This window comes from Lycium barbarum, chromosome 12, assembly GCF_019175385.1.
Source record: "Lycium barbarum isolate Lr01 chromosome 12, ASM1917538v2, whole genome shotgun sequence".
Classification (NCBI taxonomy): Eukaryota; Viridiplantae; Streptophyta; class Magnoliopsida; order Solanales; family Solanaceae; genus Lycium; species Lycium barbarum.
Genome location: NC_083348.1, coordinates 69,977,347 through 69,996,446, shown reverse-complemented (window position 1 = coordinate 69,996,446; position 19,100 = coordinate 69,977,347). Strand labels below are relative to the sequence as shown.

The window sequence follows — 19,100 nt, the reverse complement described above, 5'->3', positions numbered from 1 at the left end:
AACTTCGACAATATTACATGCAAAAATGCAAACTTATATCCCGCGAAAAAGTTATCTGTTATGAGAGGCCAAAATTAAAGACCAGCACAACTTAAATAGTAGTAGGTGGAAATGGCCATCAGGTGCAATTCCTACTTGGCCAATTTGCAGGATTGTCCTTCGCTGGGGGGTGGTCTTTAATTTTTATCCCTCAAAATAGTGGGCTCCTTAGATTTTGTCCTTCAGGCATAAATTCTACCTGTACCCATGCCTTAAGGCCGAAGGCAGAATTTGCATAGACAGATGTACAAAATTTTACTTTGCATTTTTTTTTTACTGAGCTGGAGTTTAAACCCACAACCTCGGGATATTAAAAGAAGGACAAAACTTAAAAGATCACCAATTTGAAGGCCAAAAAAAAAAAAAAAAAAAGTTCCTACTTTCAGGCCTCATCACACACCCCGACCCGACCCGTTTCGTAAACTTGCGCAAAAAGACTAGCTTAGCTTAACTCGTCTGTCTACATAAACAGGAAAAAGCTCGACTCACTTTCATTGCGCACTCCTCTTAGATCTCACATCTCAGGTACTCTCTTTCTCTTCATCCACTTAACCAAATTGCACATTTCTTTAATTATTATTTTACCATGAATTGTATGTATGCTTTTATCTGGAAATTTTTGGAACTTTTCGTTAAGGTAGAAGTAGGGTTTACATGACAAAGACTGTACTTTCTTCGGTATTAGTAATAAATCCCTCTATCCCAATTTATGTGATACAGTTCGGATTTCGAGAGTCAGACTTTTTTTTATTTTGACCATGAATTATGGCATACAATCTTTAAGTTTTTTGAAAAATAATTTATATATTAGAAACTAGTACTTTGTGTCAAGGGTCTATTGGAAAAAGCAACACCCCACTCGTGGGATTATACTGGGTATGTTGATGTTGTTGTTTAAACTACATAAAAAATACTATAAGTCATAATAATTAACAATTCAGAATATTTAAAGGGCATAGAACTAAATCGCGGTCAAAGATTTTCTTGTTTGATTCTCGAAATCCTAACTAACTATATCACATGAATTGGGATAAAGGGAGTATTGATAATTAAGGACAAATATTTTACTAATAGTGCCAATTGTAAAGAATTGTTTTAATTAGGAAAAAAAGAGTCAAAACTCATTAAGATGTACAATGGAAACAATTTGGGTGTTGGGAATCACTAGTTAGGGTAGTTGCGTGGGTATCTGGCGTTTATGTATTAGAAGTTGTAAAATATGACTAGCTATGTTGAAGAAACCTCAAAGGGCTGTAGTACTTGATTTAGGTTGTTATGCCATGGTCTTTTTAGCGTGTAGCTGAAAAGATAAATCATTTACCACCACACGAGCTATAGGAGGGCGTTGAATGACTGGGCCAATTTAGAAAGATTTCTTCATTTGAAATGTCCATGAAGTCTTCTTTTGGATGGCTCTGAGTGTGGAGTTCATGTAGAATGTATTGAATATTGTTTGTCGACCTCATATTGGAGCTTCAAGTGTTAAAAAGGAGAGAGATTTGGTTATTGTTTCTCTACAGTGTTTCTTCCCCTTGTAGTAAACAATATTACAATAGTTCCTGATCAGTTAAAGGCATGTTTAATCAAAGTTGTAAGATTGCTGCAGCTTTTGCTGAGTTTGAATGGTAGATCCACTTGGTTTAGCTAATTCTCAATTTTCTAGTTCCTTTCTTTATCTCTTCTTTTTAAATAATGCTCAAGTTGCTGTGGCCAGTAAGGGGGCTTTGTTGAAGAGTCCACTGCCGAAATATTAGATTTTTATTGGAATTGAAATCTAGGATATATTAAATCTTGGATCACATTAAGCTTCTATGATTTTTGAAAATTTCCCTGTGGTTTTGTTCTAAGTGTGAAAATTCTACATCCAATTAGCAGACAATTGATCAATTCTTAAACTCTTTTGGTTGCAAGAATTGAACCTGACACTGGTGGTACTAGCCTCCAGTCTGGCATTGTAGTCATCTTACTCTAGTAGGCACCCTAGCCACATCTTAGCTGTCAGTAAGACCCACGGCTAAGTGATTTTTCTACTTTGCTTTGGCTATCATAAAAATGCTACCAGAACCTACAACATCATGAACCTGCCATCACTTGAAATAGAGCTCTTCCTCACAGACAATTTTCTGTCCAAGTTTTTCACACTTCCTCTGGAACTTCATAGGCAATAACGCTCGTGCGCTTTTCTTCTCCTTTTTGAGTCCATATCCTAAGAAGCTGACCAGAAATTCTATCATGTCCTTAGTCCTGTTACCTTTTGGCTCTTGTCCCTGACTTAGATAGTCTATCTCATCTGCAGCTTGCATCGTGAGCTCGTTGCCCCCAATCCCTCCCTTGCTAATGATTCCTTTTTGACAAACTGGACAGTATATTCAGAATGTTCCTCGCCTAGTTGGACCTCAAAAGGTGCTGAACTTGATGAAGATAATTCTCCTAATCAACATTGTTTAATCTGACATGAGCTCCTTTAGCTCCCATCGTTATGGGATTAGAAGTGGTAAACCAGCTGCTTTGGTTGGTACTGCTTAAAAAATGAGCAGATATTTGTTACCTATCAAAATAAAAAGGAAAGAACAGACTTGTTATTTGCTAAATCTATAGGAGATGATGTAGATTGGCCAACCTCAAGCTAGGAGAAAAATGGAAGAAAAGAAAACTCAGCTTGAACTAATAATTTTTATACCTGTACCTCTCTTTTGGCCATCCTTGTTGCTGCTCCTTATTTAGTTAACTGCATGCTCAAGCTTTTTTCAGTTAAAGTACCTTCTCTCTAAATGTAAGTATGTAATCCACATGCCAAATGAACCTTAAATTTGGAATGCTAACCTGTTCCTTTTAATTTGTGTTCGAGAAGCACAGGGAAGGGTTAGAATGACATTCTTTTTGTGTGTATTGGGATGTCACGGGATCAGAATGACATTTTTTTCTAGGTATAGATTTGCTTTAAGAAAGAAAATTGGGCTGCAATTGATTTTGTCTGTCCAGGGCAATCTAGGATTCTTGGCGCTGTTTATACTTGAGGATTGCCCTGCTGTCAAGTCACTCACCAAGCTTTTCTTATGCCCTCTGTTTGAATTTGAAATGAGGACATCCCTCAGCCAGGTAGAGTGGACAACACATTCCATAGATTGAGATGACTTGCAAAACAATATATAGTACTCGGGTGGGGGAGATAGTTGTGTAACTTGCTGAACTTTCCATAGTCAGATATTATTAGAGTTTGTACAAGAATACAAAGGGGGTATTAGCATGTACCTGTTTTAAGCATTCAAGCAAAATGGTTCTCTATTTTATGGCTATGACTTAGCTAACAACTAATTGGACCTTGGCTTTCTAGTGCAAAAAAATGGTGTAGAGAAAACTTTTCTTGTTTGCATATGATAATATTCAATACTGAAAGCGGCATAGCTATGACTTAGATTACTGCTAATGAGAATTTGCTCTAGAGAAAACAAAAGCGGGATAAAGAAAACATTATCGTAGTTGCATATGATAGTATTCATTAATCCATAGTTAGATCTATCACCAGAAGAATTTGAGCATCCATGATGAGGATTAGCGAGGAACTCACGAGCTACAGTTTGGGGCAGAACAAATTTTGGGTTGATTTCTGATTTTCTGCTTGGAACTGTCATAAATAAGACTAATGGAGGCCAAAGGCTGATGGATGAAGTGAAAGAGAGATTTGGGTTAAAAATTAGTAGAATCTATGGCTGTTTTGGCTGCACAGGTGCTACAACTCTAACTAATGTCAGCAATTGTAGCAGCAAAAATAGTTAGGACAAGAAGATGAAGAACTGTGTGGTAATCTAGTGACACCTCCTGAAACAACCCCTTAAGGTGCATAAGCTACCAGTAGGAGGGATTGCTAAGGTTGCTTGACAACTAACTGAATCTTCCTTAAAGTATTGTAAATTGCTTAAGTAACTACACTTGTTTGAAAAAAAAAGCATAGTCATGTGTTTAAGCTCTTTAAAAAAAAAGCATAGTTATGTGTTTAAGCTCTTTGTCCTACTGGATCATGACATGATAGATTGGCATAACATGTCTGCTCCTCCAATAATTCTAAGAAAGTAGGATGTCGAGTTAACTTTAACAAAATATCAAGTGTCATTGATTCTAGAATATATTTTTTTTAAAATTGATTCTAGAATTCGTAAAGTCTAAGGGGACTTTCTGGTTCTTACAGGGGACTTAAGTCTTTTTTGCTATAAATATTAACTTATGGTGCAAAAAAAAAAAAAAAATCTGAACTCGATAGTATCAGAATACACGCACTTCAAATGTCCAAAAGTTTTATCCATAGAGGTGGAAAGTTCCTGAGGTTGTCAGTCATGGTAATTTTCAACCTCAATTCCTATGGCAACTTATATATTGTTTTCACTCAATTTTGCATCCTTTTTTCTTCTGTGTTTGATTACGTACTTATTCTTCAGACTTATCCACGGAAGGGTAAAATAAATGAACTAAGTTTCACTTGCTTTGAAATTTTTATCTAACAAGCTCGAGCTATTAAATTTTTATCAGGTATACTGCAGATAAGGAAAAAATGTCACGAAGGTATGATAGCCGTACAACAATTTTCTCCCCAGAAGGTCGTCTCTATCAGGTTGAGTACGCAATGGAGGCTATTGGAAATGCAGGTAGTGCTATAGGCATCTTGTCCAAGGATGGTGTGGTGCTGGTAGGTGAAAAGAAAGTAACATCCAAGCTGCTTCAGACCTCAACATCGAGTGAGAAGATGTACAAGATTGATGATCATGTGGCGTGCGCTGTAGCTGGAATTATGTCTGATGCCAACATACTGATCAACACGGCCAGGGTCCAGGCTCAGCGGTACACATTCGCTTATCAAGAACCCATGCCAGTTGAACAACTTGTTCAGTCACTATGTGACACCAAGCAAGGTTACACGCAGTTTGGTGGACTTCGCCCTTTTGGAGTTTCATTTCTCTTTGCAGGTTGGGATAAGAATTATGGCTTCCAACTTTACATGAGTGACCCAAGTGGAAATTATGGTGGTTGGAAAGCCGCAGCAATTGGAGCAAACAACCAGGCAGCTCAATCAATTCTTAAGCAGGATTACAAGGATGATATCACAAGGGAAGAGGCTATCAAACTTGCTCTTAAAGTGCTTAGTAAGACAATGGATAGCACTAGTCTCACTTCAGAGAAACTTGAACTATCTGAGGTATTTCTTCATAATGGGAAAGTCAAGTATCGAGCATGCTCTCCCGACACTCTGAACAGAATGTTGGTGGATGCTGGACTGACTCAACCTGCAGCCGAAGAGTAGTAAAAGAATGTCTTTTGATCGGGATTTGACATCATTGACTCTCTCTACACCATGTGTGGCATGTTGTATTAAAACTAAGTGTGGTGGATTTGTGTCTTATTACAACTGCATACTTATGTCAAATGCTTTCCGGTTTGAATTTCTGTTTCAGATTAGTTCATCATTTGTTTTTAGCATGGTACTTGCTGCATTAGACATATGTTTATGCCTTTCTTTGACTGACAAAGAAAAGGAAGAATTGACAAATACCCTCTATCTTCCTCTTTTTAACTGATGCAAACTATCTGTTTCAGATTAGTTCATCATTTGTTTTTAGCATGGTACTTGCTGCATTAGACATATGGGAGGGTAGGAGAAGAAGATGAAATCTTTTCATCTAGTAGCTATACATTTTTAACATTATTTCCTACCTCCCACTAAGTTCTGCTGGTCAACTATTTAGTTCTTTAAGCCCTGTCTATTTGGTTATGTAGTGGTGATTATACCACAGTAGAAGGTATGGTGGTTGCTGAGAACGGTAGGAATAAGTGCAAGTAGAAGGTATGATGGTTAATTCAGCACAGAAGGAATACTATGTGAGTTTATGTCGTTCCTAAGTTGGCAAGTAGATGAAGTACTAAATGAGTTTGAATTATTTTTATTCTTTTGGGGAATGATTGACTTATGACTCTTGAGGTGGCTAATTGCTTGGTTGATGTGAGGTACTTTTGGCAAATGAATGTTTGGAAGATACTTGCTTTTTTCAAATGAAGTCCTGCTTATTGCTTAAGATTTGTAAGCTGCACTGACATTCTTTCCCAATTAGTCCTATGGGGAAAGCAGTAGTTTCATTGGACTTCAGCATGAAGGTGCTAAAGTATGTCAAACAATGGACAATTCTGATTTGAGCATCAATAGGCGTTGCTGGTAGCAATGTAGTTCAAATCTCACCAAAGTTGCTCATACCTACTGGTTAAAGATACTACTAGCAGGTAACTGATAGAATTCTGTCGTTTTAATAGGTATGACTTAGTGGTCGATGAAGTGATCAAAACAATAGGAGACAATGAAGTAAATGAAAATAATAGGAGGGTAAATTCAAATCTCAGCAGAGTTGTTCATGCCCACGCTTGTGAAAAATAACAGGTACCAGATAGAATAGTTTTTCTAGGTGCAAGGGCAACTTGACTTAAACTAAACCAAAATACAATTGAAAAAAAAAAAGGACAATTTTTTATTTGAACACCTAATTGCAATTTCTCTCTCTCTATCACAATCTCTCTCAGTTTTAGATGTTCACTTCCTAATTAATATTCTCAAACAATTCATTCGAGACATTTATCAAACATATTGCACACATCTTTAACATGGGCAATTTGTCACTGCATGAATTACAAGAGCATACGTGTTTGGTCAATAAGCAGCAAAAATGGTGTAAGAACGAAGGAGATCCTCTTATGGCGCTGTCACTCTGTTACTTATTCTCCAGAAAAAAAATGTTGCTTATCAACTGATTTCCTTTTTCTCCCTGCAATCTTTTGTTGTTAATTGTACTTTGTAAATAATTTAATGTGGTAATGGTCAAAAACACCCTTGAACTATCATTCTTTCGGGATTTTCATGCCCCAACTATTAGTTGTTCTCTTTTTCTACCTGAACTATCACCTGTATTAAAACGCACCTAATTGAGTAGATGGTGATAGTTCAGGTAGAAAATATCGAAGTGTGTTTTAATACATACCTAAGCTCGAAGCGTGTTTTATTAATACCAATATGGTGTAATAATTGGTACGAAAAAAAATAACTAATAGTTAGAGTGTGAAACTTGTAAAAAAATAATAGTTCAAGCTTTAATATTCTGATATTTATTGATTCTTCCATTGTTTTCCTCTCAAACAATTGAATAATCGTTGTAAGAGAATCTTTCTGCGATCATAGGAAATTTCCAGCCATATTTGCACGTGATGGTTATTCAATATAAATTACTTCTGCACGTGAGGGTTACAGTGGGTAAAATTGAATAACCATAAAATTATAAAATGGAAAAAAATTAGTCCCTTAACGTTGGGCTGAGACTTAACCTTGATCATTCACACGTAGAATTATTAGTCCTTCATGTTTGCAATATTGGTACACTTTTGGTCCTCTTCCAAACTTCAGCCTATTTTTAACATTTGTTTTGTCCACAATTTAGTGCACGGAATGTTCAGGCGTCTTCCACTTTGTTTAGTAGAAATAATAATTCTATGTGAGAGAAGGTGGAAAAAATAGTGCTCGTTGTTCTGCTCAATCTAAACATGTAAATCTAGATCTACCTTTACTTTCGAACTATAATTTGCATTTCTCAATACATAAAGAATGAATAAATTAAAGGTGATGTTACAAGATAAGGTCAAGCCTAACACTTCGGACTGGATCACCGATGTACACGTAAATTAAGCATATTGAACGAGTTCCCAGTAGCCTCTAATCTTAACCAATACTATAGTTGGTATTGGTGCTCGTCTGATCATGAGTCACTTTGCATTCAACTTATTCATATGAACAAAAAATACTTCTTTTTGTGTTTGAATGATTAAGAATTTTATTTAGTAGAAGTCATCCCCTCGGGGCTTTGATCGGAGGAAAATTAAAAAATAAAATAAAAATACAATATTGCCAAACTTATTCAAATTAATTACATATATACCGAGGCATTTTTTTTTCCATGTGACAAAATAGAAGTACTACTATATGATATGTTTCCTACCTCTTGAAATAAGGTCATGAACCTCTAGACGTTAAAAAAGAGATGGAAGTTTAAAGGAGGATCAGAAGTGAACCAATTTTATAAACACGAAGGACTATTAGTGCTTCATGTGAAAGAATAAAGATGATTTTGAGTCTAAATCCAAAGATAAGGGACTATTTTTAAGTTTTTTTCTCAATCCACGATGCTCATCTTTCTTCTTGGAAAGAAAACAGAGAAAAACAAGAAAACGTCCGTCCCTCTATACAATCACAATTCACCATAGAGAAGTATAAACTATTTTTGTTTGGATTGCCCAGTTTCAAGAATCTCGTGGTACAATTGTAGGAAATGGGACAAGAGAAATGGTGTGTGGTGACAGGTGGAAGAGGCTTTGCTGCTCGGCATTTAGTGGAAATGCTGATCCACTATGAAATATATCATGTTCGTATTGCTGATTTAGGTCCTACCATTAAACTTGAGCCTTCTGAAGAAAAGGGTACTCTTGGAAAAGCCTTACAATCTGGTCGTGCTGTATATGTATCCATGGATCTTCTTAACAAGTCCCAAGTCCTCAAAGGTCTTCTCTTTTGCTTTTTATATTCTTCATTTGATTCTTGAATATGGGTGTTTTGTTTTGTATTGTTTACTTATTAATAGTATCTTGTATTCCCCTGTCCAAAATGTAGTGTTTTTAGCCATAATGTGCAATCAAATAGGTGGTTTTCTTTTTTCTTTTTGATAATTGTGGTGACCGGGTACGTGCTATCTCCCACCAGCATAGATACTGTTAACTCTGTCAAACGAGGGTTGGACAGATGTGAAGAAATCACTCAGTGTTTTTTTTTTTTGGTCTCAGCTGGGATTTGAACCTGAGACCTGATGGTTCTCAATCTACTTCAATTAGGTGGCTTTCTATGTTACCAATTGATTCATATGAAGTAAGCCTTGTATCAGATAATTTTGATGAACATTCCTAGCTAATTTTTCAAGACTCATCTTATCGACTGTAGTATTTGAGATGTTACATGGATATTCATTTGCTTCAATGTAATTGTGTTAAATGAGTGTGACAAGGGTATCAGTATTTCAATGTACATCTTACGAGATGCAGCAAAAAATTGCTAAAAGATAGACTTACCGGTATTGGTTACTTACCATCATCTATGCCTGAGTCCATGTTACAAAGGAATCATCCCAGCTAATTTTTCTAGACTAATCTTTTTAAGTGTAGTATTTGAGATTACTTATGTGACATGGAATATTCATTTGGCCTCAAGTATCCGTGCTAAATAAATGTGACATGGGTATAAGTATTTCATTTATATCTTTCAAGATAACGCTAGAAACTTGCTAAAAACTTGACATACCCCTATCAGATACTTATCGACCAGTATCTATGCCTGAGTATGTGACATATGAGGTATGTCTTTAACTTGTGGTGTCTTAACTTTATTCATTTGCTATTTGCAGTTTGTAACGGAGCTGAAGTTGTCTTCCACATGGCAGCTCCAGATTCATCAATCAATAGCTACAAACTCCACTATTCAGTTAATGTGCAAGGTATGGGAAAGCTTTAAAAATAGATTATTAAGAACAGAAATGATCTTTATGATGTCAAGGCAGCAGTTCTATTGCCATAACTTCTTAATGGTCTTTATCGTCTGTCTTTACGTGAAAGTTTTAGTTCTCTCTTTTCATGTGCATAAATATACGTGAAGGAACCCAGAATGTAATTGATGCTTGCGTTGAGCAAAAAGTGGAAAGACTTATTTACACCAGCTCTCCCAGTGTGGTGTTTGATGGAGTTAACGGAATTCTAAATGGGGATGAATCACTGCCATATCCTGCTAAGGTAGTGCCTCTGTGTACTTTGCACTTCATTTGAATGAGAAATAATCCCCATATTAGGTTAGATGATAACCATACTCTTGTTACTGCTAAAATTTTCAGCATAATGATTCCTACTCTGCAACTAAAGCTGAAGGAGAGGAACTTGTTCTCAAGTCAAATGGTACTAAAGGGCTGCTGACATGCTGCATTAGACCTAGCAGTATTTTTGGCCCTGGTGATAGGTTGCTCGTCCCTTCACTAGTCGCAGCTGCAAGGGCTGGAAAATCTAAGGTGAATTTAGAGCCTCATTTTGTTTACACATGCATCTGTTAAATCTGTGTCACACTTGTGTTATATGCAAGCCTTTAGATATGAAACTAGATATACACAATAGGTGAATTTACTGTTATAGTACTCGAAGCTTGTAAGCCATTGATTAGAAGATCTATCTTGAGGAACTTACTAAGTAATTTCTACATTCTCTTCGATGGCACTTACTATTGGATCACTATTGGCATTTTCCATGGCCAAATTGAATTTAACTAATTTAAAAAGAGTTGAATACTGGCAGCCTTATTTTTGAACAGTCCTTTTTTTGTTTTTTTTTGTTTTTTGGGAACAGAAAGAAACTGAGTACTTGCAACTTGCAGATGTATTCTCCCAGTCTTTTCACTGTTTGGTTGGCTTTTAGCTTTATTTCTCTATTTCTTAATTTTGCAGTTCATTATTGGTGATGGCAATAACATGTACGATTTCACTTACGTGGAGAATGTGGCACATGCTCATGTGTGTGCAGAACGAGCTCTAGCATCAGGAGGAGCAAGTGCAGAGAAAGCTGCTGGGAACGTAATGTTTCTTTGTTTTTCAATATTCTGTGATTTTTGGAAAATCATAAATACCAGAGACAATACAGGATCTGACCTGGCCATATGCTTTAATATCCCTTGTTATTTCTGTTCTTCAAATTGTTTAAGTAGTGTCCTCAATACATGGAAGGATCCATGATTATGCGATCCAATGGAGATTTTTGAGTTCTCATTCAAGTCTTATCTGTTTCTTTTATCCATCCTGCATGACTGTGATATGTTTGTGAAGAAATTGATCAACCTGATCTCATGCAGCAATAAATCTTGAGCTACCTAGATTAAGTTTTACTTAAATGATGCCGACTTTAGCTTTACCAAATGCATATCGAACCTTTAAAGGTTCGGTGAAACTCATCAGGTTCTCCTTAGTTTGGAAGTTTCACTTGTATGCTTGCATAAACAAGATATCTCTTAGCTAGTGACGATTCCATGAAAAGCTGAATTCTCTAGGGGTCTTAACCATATAAGGTCACCAGCTGTTGTGTGGCCATAAATCAGCTTTTCCTTCTGTGTAAGTAAGGTTTCCTTGTTTTCTCCCTTTCTCTTGAAATCATACCCTGAACACTAGTTAGTACAATGTTCATATTTACTAGAATAGTAGGTTATATAGACTTATCCAAAAAACTTTGTCAGTTAATTCAACCAACCTACAAATTTTTGTATCTTAGCTCATAGATTTCAAAGAAGATATGCAAGGCTGACACTTTGTATCTTTGGTGTAGAGTTTGTCAGCACAATCATATTGCTGACTATTTGATAATAAAATTTACTTTATCAAAAAATAATAATATATTGTTGCATAAAACATATTATGCCAATAACTAGGAGGTGCAACACTTGTGCATCCATTGAATTCGGGCCTATAATTGTGCAGCAAACAAGAAATAAGAGCCACATCCTTGGTCTTCCTTTTCTTTTGCTGGTCAAGGAACTCGACCGTTGTGCGAAGTCATAGTTTTGTTCCATATTCTCTCTCCATTTGAATGTTACAGCAAGCATTCAAGAAAGGGGAACCTCCCTTGTATTCCTTTCTTTTGATAATCAGAAAGCATACTCATCTCTCATTGTTTCTTCTAGTTTAAAACTGGGGTGGGGGTTTGGAATAAAGTTAGATGTCAAAATGATTATATTTTGACATGCACTAAGCTTATGAGTAACCTGGAGTCTCTATGAATTAAGAGAGAAGCATGTTATGAGGTTTATTAATTCTTGAACATGAGCTGTGTTTGATAAATCTTAGATCAACAAATGGTCTTTTCAGGCATATTTCATCACGAACATGGAGTCCATTAAGTTTTGGGAGTTTGTCTCGCTTGTTCTTGAAGGTCTTGGCTATGACAGGTATTCTCATTTGAAGTTTTGGACGCTGAAAAATGCTCGCTCACAGTTATTCCTTTTTACAATCTTTTCTTCTGATTTCTTGATATGTTTACCTTGATTTTTTATAGTGAAAAATATTCGAAATTTTGTTCCTGGGTCATTCCTCCTTAGCTGATGCCTGGAGCTATACTTGCGAAATCAGTTTATTTGTAATTCTCAAAAAGAAATTCGATTACTGGAAAGGTTCAGGTTCAGAGATGAAGAAAACAATACCCTTGGTTGCATGGAAGAACTAGTGAGGAAATTCATAAAACAAAATATCATTAAAGTTTTGAATTTGTGCATTATCCTCATGAAATTACAATTAGAGAAGGTACCCATTAGAAATATTTGGGACCTAGTTTTGATTCGTTAGGAGCAGCATTCTTCCATATAATGCTTAATGTTTTCTGCTTTTCTCCTTCGTTCGTGGGTGAGATGTTCCTACAGAACACAATTAATCAATTTAGGTTTGACGCTGACAATCAACTTGATAAATCTTCAGTTTGCTCATCAGAAGAGCTATGTTTAATGGGTCTGAATGTTTGTCTGATACAGAGAAAGAGAGAGTTTGTAACTGTAGACCAACCCTTGTATAATTCCTAACCAACTGAGTCTGTATATTCTTTACCATCGGTATCTGGAGATACATCTGATATGTACAGCAGTACTTGCCCATTAGTACATATGTTTTACAAACCTCATCTCTTCTTCTAAGAAGGGAAAGGGGGTCCTCCACCTCCAACCATAAAGCTGGTAGTTCTTGAGTCATCAACGAAGCAAAGAAGGGGCCAAGGTTGACTCCTAGGTAGGGGTGTTTGGGTGGGGGCAGAACAGATCAAACAAACAATAAATATATTATTGTTTATGTTAGCATGATCTATTGTAATGGAGCTAACATTTGTGCTTCTTTAACCTTGCATCTCCTTGATGCCTTCTAATGAATTACTAACTTACGTCATCAAAATGAAATAAAATCATTGTACGCCTTACAGTGTTCTAGATAGCATCTGTCTTCCGTAACCAGTTTACCCCATTTCTTTTGCTATGTATTGTACGCATTCCTGATTTTAGTAGTATGCAGGCCAAGTATTAAGATTCCTGCATCTGTTATGATGCCAATTGCACATTTGGTGGAGCTGACTTATAAGCTGTTAGCTCCTTATGGAATGAAGGTCCCACAATTGACTCCTTCAAGAATCAGACTCCTCTCTCGCAGCAGAACATTTAGTTGTTCAAAAGCAAGTGATCGACTAGGATACTCACCTATCGTCCCACTTCAGGTTCCTGTTTTACCCTTACAGTCGATCAATTGGTTCTGATAATTCCTCATAAAAATTGTCTAGCCATACCATGTCTGTCTCAGATACTCCCAACCTTTTTAGTTATTGTTATGGTCTTTGTGCATTGCTGTATCTCCTTGCAACATCTTTTTGGATCTTTTGATGTGATAAAATATGGTAAACCATTTTCTGCAAAATTGTATTCTTTGATATTGAATGCAAGAAAAAAGTCATCCGTCTGAATCCAGTTTCAAAAAAGAAGTGATTGGTCTGAATGTCCACACCATTACTGCAGGAATAGGCATATTTTCCTGTCAAATATGGCGTACATGTGACTTTAAACTTACATATCATATAAGACACTGATATCTGTGTGTTATACTTGTATCTTAGATCTTTTAGTATTAAACTACCGTTTTGCTATGGGACCTCACCTATTTACAATCGTATCATTTTCTTCTGTTTCTTTTTGTTTTTATTCTCATTACATAATTCATGTAAGTTGTAAAGCGTGACTCTATTTTCTTCAGGAGGGCCTAAGGAGGACAATTGAATCCTATCCACATCTGAGATCTGAACATGGGTCGGGAAAGGAAGGTCCTTCTAGATCGTCTGAATCTCTTTGTAAACTGTTCTTCCTCATGGTAATTACTATTAATACATACAACCCATTTCGTGTGAGAGCAAAAATGTGATAAAGACGCCTTACTATTTAATTTTCAGAAGCTAACGCAAAGCCATGGTCGTTTTCTCATATGGTTATGAATTGAGTAGACATGCCTTTTCTGATAAAATACATACTCCATGACATAACCCTCAGGGGTTGGCCTGGTGGCAATTGACTTGAGCCTTGGGGTGCTCCCTTTCAAGGTCTCAAGTTCGAAACCCGCTGGGTGCAAACAATTTCTGAAGGCCATCGGACTGAGGAAACCCTGAATTACCCGTGGTGCACTTGCGGGAAACTCCTTGCTGAGGGCCTGTGCACCCCCGGGATTAGTCGGGGCTCAAAGAGACTCGGACACCCGGCGCTAATAAAAAAAATAAAAAAATAAAAAAAAACATACTCCATGACATGCCTTTTCTGATAAAATACATACTCCATGTAAACACCCCTTGACCCCAAATTACTTGAGATCGACTATGATGGTTTGGCCATGTCCACGGAGATGGAATCCACTACTTTCTGTATATCATCAAAGAGTGTTTCTTTTTGCTTCTCAAAAATTAACTCAATCCTGACAAAAGTTGAATCCAGACAACAGAGGACTTTCTAATCATTCCCGCTCCTCTTGGCCAAAAGTAGTAGGAGTAGCTATATTTTGTATCATGCTGTGAACTGACATTTTCATCTATTAAATTGTGAAATCTTTCATCTGGCTGATGCAATAGGTGGTTTTCTCTCTATTGATTCTAAGCTTCCTCGGCATCATTTCGCCATGGAGTTCGTTCGTCATAGGTATGCACTCTCTTCTCTATCTCCTCCCCCTGTCCATATCATTTACGCTTGCTTTTAAACTTGGCCAAACATTCTATTATGCCCAGAATAATTTCTCTGTTTCTCTTCTGTGTTGATGGAAATAGCACTCTAAACAATGGAACCCGGGATCCGATGGTCAGTGCGCTGACCATCTCTTGTTTATTTCTGCAGGAATCCTAGCTGCCTTTGTTGTGTTCATTATATATGACAAAAGGAAGACGAATTAGATCATTTAATTCAACAATTTACGTGCAACTTTAAGTTCTACAGTTACTGGGAGTGCTTTCATTTCTGAGGAAAACCAATAATCAGCCATACTGCTAGGGCGCACAACGTCATTCACTCGTTGGAGCGTCTTACTTGGGAGAAGCTTTCTTTTGCAAGTTCTTTTCTTGAAGGACTTTGTATCCATTCTTGAGTACAATATCACAATGCTCTTGTTCCAAGCCAGTTTTTCTGTCTCTGATCTGATGATGCCTGCAGTATACAATTCACCTACCTATCATTTTGTTCCCTCTAATCATTTTTGTTCTCTTGCCAATATTGTACAATTCGCCTGCATACCCTTTGTTTCTCTTGTCAATATTGTTTGTTGAGTACGTTTAGCCTTTGTTTTGTTGCCAATATTGTTTGTTGAGTATATTCAGCCTTGTTGGGTTCCTGATATTTTTGTTAGGTACATTAAAAGCGGGTACTAACTAAAAATTCTTAAAAACTTTGATAAGCTACATGAGCTATGAGATCCCCAGGGCTGTGTTCAAGTGGAAAGTTTGAGAGACTAGTGATTTAGGTGACAGGTTCGACGCCTGTGCCATACAAACTAAGCCTGGTATTTAGGTGTAGAATGATAGAAGAACGAGCCTATTATCCCCTATTTTCGAAGGCCCTATTTCCGAAGGCTGCCATAATTTTAAAAAATAATAATTATTTATTACATTACCTATCCAATCAAACAACGTCACATAAAATGAGATGGATGGGAGAGTATTATATATTGTTCTGTAAGAGTGACATTCATCAAAACAAGTAAACAAGATAAAAGGTAGGACTGGTAATATTAAGGGAAATAACCACAATTAAGCTGGAAAATCACAACACAAATGAACTCCGCGGAGAAAGGCCATGCATGCAGAATTCGACCATTCACTAGTTGCTTATCGGTCGGTTCGGTTTGGTTTTGTGAGTTACTGATTCGGTTTATCGATTTTCGGTTTGTAATTATACTAAATCAAAACTAAACCGATAAGATATTCGTTATCGATTTTCGGTTTAAACGAATAAGAAAATGATCCGCTAGTTTTTTTTGCTTTCTCTTATTTTCATATGTTCATATATACACTGCCTTCATGCATAACTATACAAATTACAAGGTACAAAATTATAAAATACATTGTAGCAATCTTTCAAAAACAGTACAAGGCAGTTCACAGTTCATAAACAAGGCCAATCCCATTTGTTCATTTGAGAAGTGAGGGAGAGAGGCAGAGACAGAGAGGCATCGCAAGCCCTAGTTTCGTATGTGAATTGAGACTTTAGTTTGAGAGACTAAGCGTGCCGCAGTAAGCCTAGTTTCGTATGAGAATTGAGACTTTGAGAGAATAAGTTTGCCTGCGGTAACTAATTTTAGGTTTGTATTTAAAAATTTATATTTAAAATTTAAAGCCACTAATATATAATTAGGGATAAAAAGGTAATTTTAATATAAGCTTATTGGGTTATCGGTTTAACCATTAACTAAATCCTTAAAACCGGCAACCGAACCGATAACCCAATAATTTTTTTTACAAAACCGGTTTCAAACCGTTAACCGAGTAACCCGATATCGATAAACCAATAGCGTGTTTACTGGTTCGGTTTATCGGCTAAACCGGTTTTTGCACACCCCTACCATTCACAATGATTCACTCCTAAAAACTTGGATTTTAATTAGGAAATAAACTCAAGGAGTTCCTCATCGCACTCAAATTTAGACATTTGTTGTTTCTGCAACATCACCCGCGCCTCCACGCCTTTCCCAATTTGGTAATCTTTCAAGTAAAACATATTCTTGCAGGGACCATTTGGTAAACTCACTCTTTCAGGTCTCCCCCATCCAAAGTCTACACTGTATAGCGGGAATTTGCAAAGGTTGCTGCAAATATATATAGTACAATTTCCATCTTTATTTTCAAAGAGTATTTTTCCTTTTCTCATGGATTCTACTATTTCTAAGATAAGCTCATTTTGACTGATTTGGTCTTTCTTATATGCAAACTCAACATCCTTCCTTAAATTATGAACCAACATTGGCAACTCAATGTCTTTTTTGTTAGTTGCTGTTGTGGAGAAAACTGACAAGAGATTTCCAATGGCACTTCGCGGAAGACGAGGTTTGATCATAGTACGTATGTTTAAGAAGTGAACCAACTTTGATGGGCCCATTGAAGTACTTGATTCTGCCTTTATTGCACATTTGAAAAGAAGGGCACTCACAATTTCTGCCCGTGTTGGTTTTTCTACTCCTGAATCTGCTGCTACCTTCAAACGATCCCAAATGTTAGTCACTCTTGTGAAGTGAATTGATTTCAATATACTTCAACAGTATTAGTTTATGTGACATAGTTAAACTCGATACGGTGGTTAAATAAATAAACATGACTTTTGAAACGTGTGATCTTAAATATATCATAACATTTTTGTGCGTAACAAACTTCACATTGAGGGTAAAGCGTGAAGTTTTAATTAGTTGTTTTCAAATATAGAAATGTGTTACTTTTTTTGAGGAGTAGTAAGGAAATAGCGTAACCTAAACTGGAATGGATGGAGTATTTAAATATGTTGTTTTCGAAAGATTAGAAATATTTATTAACTACGTACCTTCTATTTAAAAATTAATTTTACTGCTCCCAATTAGTGGAGTATTAAGTAAGTGAGACCTTTGAGATCATTGCTTTGACAAATACTCTAATAATCGAGGGTAGCTATTAAATATCTTTTACAAATGTTTTATTAAAAAAATCTTGAAAGACAAGATAATAATAATAATAAACTGTTGATAGTATTACCTTGGCTCGAAGGGCTTCTAACTTGGTGGTAGGAAAAATTAATCTTTTCTGTACGCACTCAGTGACATCAAACACAATTTGTGGATCAATTAGAGGCCCATAGTTATGTGGAGAGAAGATAGAATCTCCTACAAATCTAGGAGAAGGAAATAGAGTTGTCGTTGTATGATCACGAGTGACCCTTGCCCAATCATTAAGGAAATTAAACACAGAGCATCCATCACCAGTCTTGTGCGATAAGCATACACTGACGGCTATTCCCCCACAATCAAACTTACTTACTTGCACCACAAGTAAATTGCCACCTTCATAATTATTCGCCCAAGGCAAGTCCTTGGGAAAAACTATACTCTCTGCATGAGCTGCATGAGGATGATTAAGGATTTCAGACATGAGACATTTTATTCGAACACTCAAAAACTCTACAATCAACAATAGCATTATCTCTTAATTTTCCTGCGTAAGGATAGTAGGAGACTAGAGTTTGAGATAGAGATCTTTGCAACAAGTGATCAGCTATATGGGAAAGTTCATGAGATTCTTTTGACTCTTCTCTTTGCTGTACTTTAGGGTAAAAAAAGGCCAAAGGAATATACATATTACTGAGGGACTGATCGATGAAAGATAGATTGTGGTATCTAAGAGTAGGAGGGTGGGAGAGGAAGCTTTAATGAAAGATTTGTCACAAACGGAAACAAGTGACGGTGATGATAATAATGCAAAAGCCATGATTAATTGAACAGATAACACTACTTCAATTCCTAATTAATTAGCTCTATATGCAATGATCAGCTTGTTGATTTGCCTCCCATATTTTATATGCATAATGGTCATATATTTATAGACACACAATATATACACACAAAAGGAAGAAAAGGCCCATTTGAACATGAGTTTTTTTTTCTGCTTATTTTTCAAAGGGAAAAGGGCCTTATTTACCCCTCTACTTTGGGAAAAGGTTCATATTTACCCCCGTTATACTAGCAGCCCACTTATACCCTTATCGTTACAATAGTTGAAATATTTGCCCTCATTTTTAACTCCTATCCACCGTGGCTAATGGCTTGGGTCAGGCTTGTCCACCGTGTCCCATTAAAATGACACATAAGAGGCCATGTCAGCAATTTAATTAAATGGGTCTTAAAATGAAAAGAACCAAACCATGCTTCTTCTTCACCATCAAAAACTAGGGTTTTTGC

The 19,100-nt window shown here is 36.5% G+C and overlaps 3 protein-coding genes across 5 annotated transcripts; 2 read left to right on the top strand and 1 right to left on the bottom strand.

Moving 5' to 3' along the window:
* Nucleotides 1-412: 412 nt before the first annotated feature.
* On the top strand, nt 413-5,471 carry LOC132621645 (proteasome subunit alpha type-4). 2 transcript variants are annotated; one of them, XM_060335982.1, is made up of 2 exons: nt 413-564; nt 4,564-5,471. In XM_060335982.1, exon 2 carries the CDS (start codon nt 4,586-4,588, stop codon nt 5,330-5,332), a length of 747 nt encoding a protein of 248 aa, XP_060191965.1. In that variant the 5' UTR covers nt 413-564; nt 4,564-4,585; the 3' UTR covers nt 5,333-5,471. The 2 variants fall into 2 exon arrangements, with proteins under 2 accessions (XP_060191965.1, XP_060191966.1); XM_060335983.1 differs by lacking the exon at nt 413-564 and adding an exon at nt 3,114-3,138.
* Nucleotides 5,472-8,104: 2,633 nt separating this feature from the next.
* LOC132621415 (3beta-hydroxysteroid-dehydrogenase/decarboxylase-like) lies at nt 8,105-15,456 on the top strand. 2 transcript variants are annotated; one of them, XM_060335673.1, is made up of 10 exons: nt 8,105-8,619; nt 9,513-9,602; nt 9,761-9,894; nt 9,993-10,163; nt 10,593-10,718; nt 12,000-12,079; nt 13,182-13,380; nt 13,911-14,024; nt 14,770-14,836; nt 14,998-15,456. In XM_060335673.1, the coding sequence occupies exons 1-10, from the start codon at nt 8,391-8,393 to the stop codon at nt 15,003-15,005; spliced, it is 1,218 nt and encodes a 405-aa protein (XP_060191656.1). In that variant the 5' UTR covers nt 8,105-8,390; the 3' UTR covers nt 15,006-15,456. The 2 variants fall into 2 exon arrangements, with proteins under 2 accessions (XP_060191656.1, XP_060191655.1); XM_060335672.1 differs by having other exon boundaries at nt 8,109-8,619; nt 15,029-15,456.
* A 1,043-nt stretch (nt 15,457-16,499) lies between these two features.
* Nucleotides 16,500-19,031, bottom strand: LOC132621414 (acyltransferase Pun1-like). Its single transcript, XM_060335671.1, is given in 4 exon segments — nt 16,500-17,374; nt 17,902-18,325; nt 18,327-18,558; nt 18,561-19,031. Coding segments are annotated over 4 exon segments (1,317 nt in total). The 5' UTR covers nt 18,631-19,031; the 3' UTR covers nt 16,500-16,783.
* Nucleotides 19,032-19,100: the final 69 nt, after the last annotated feature.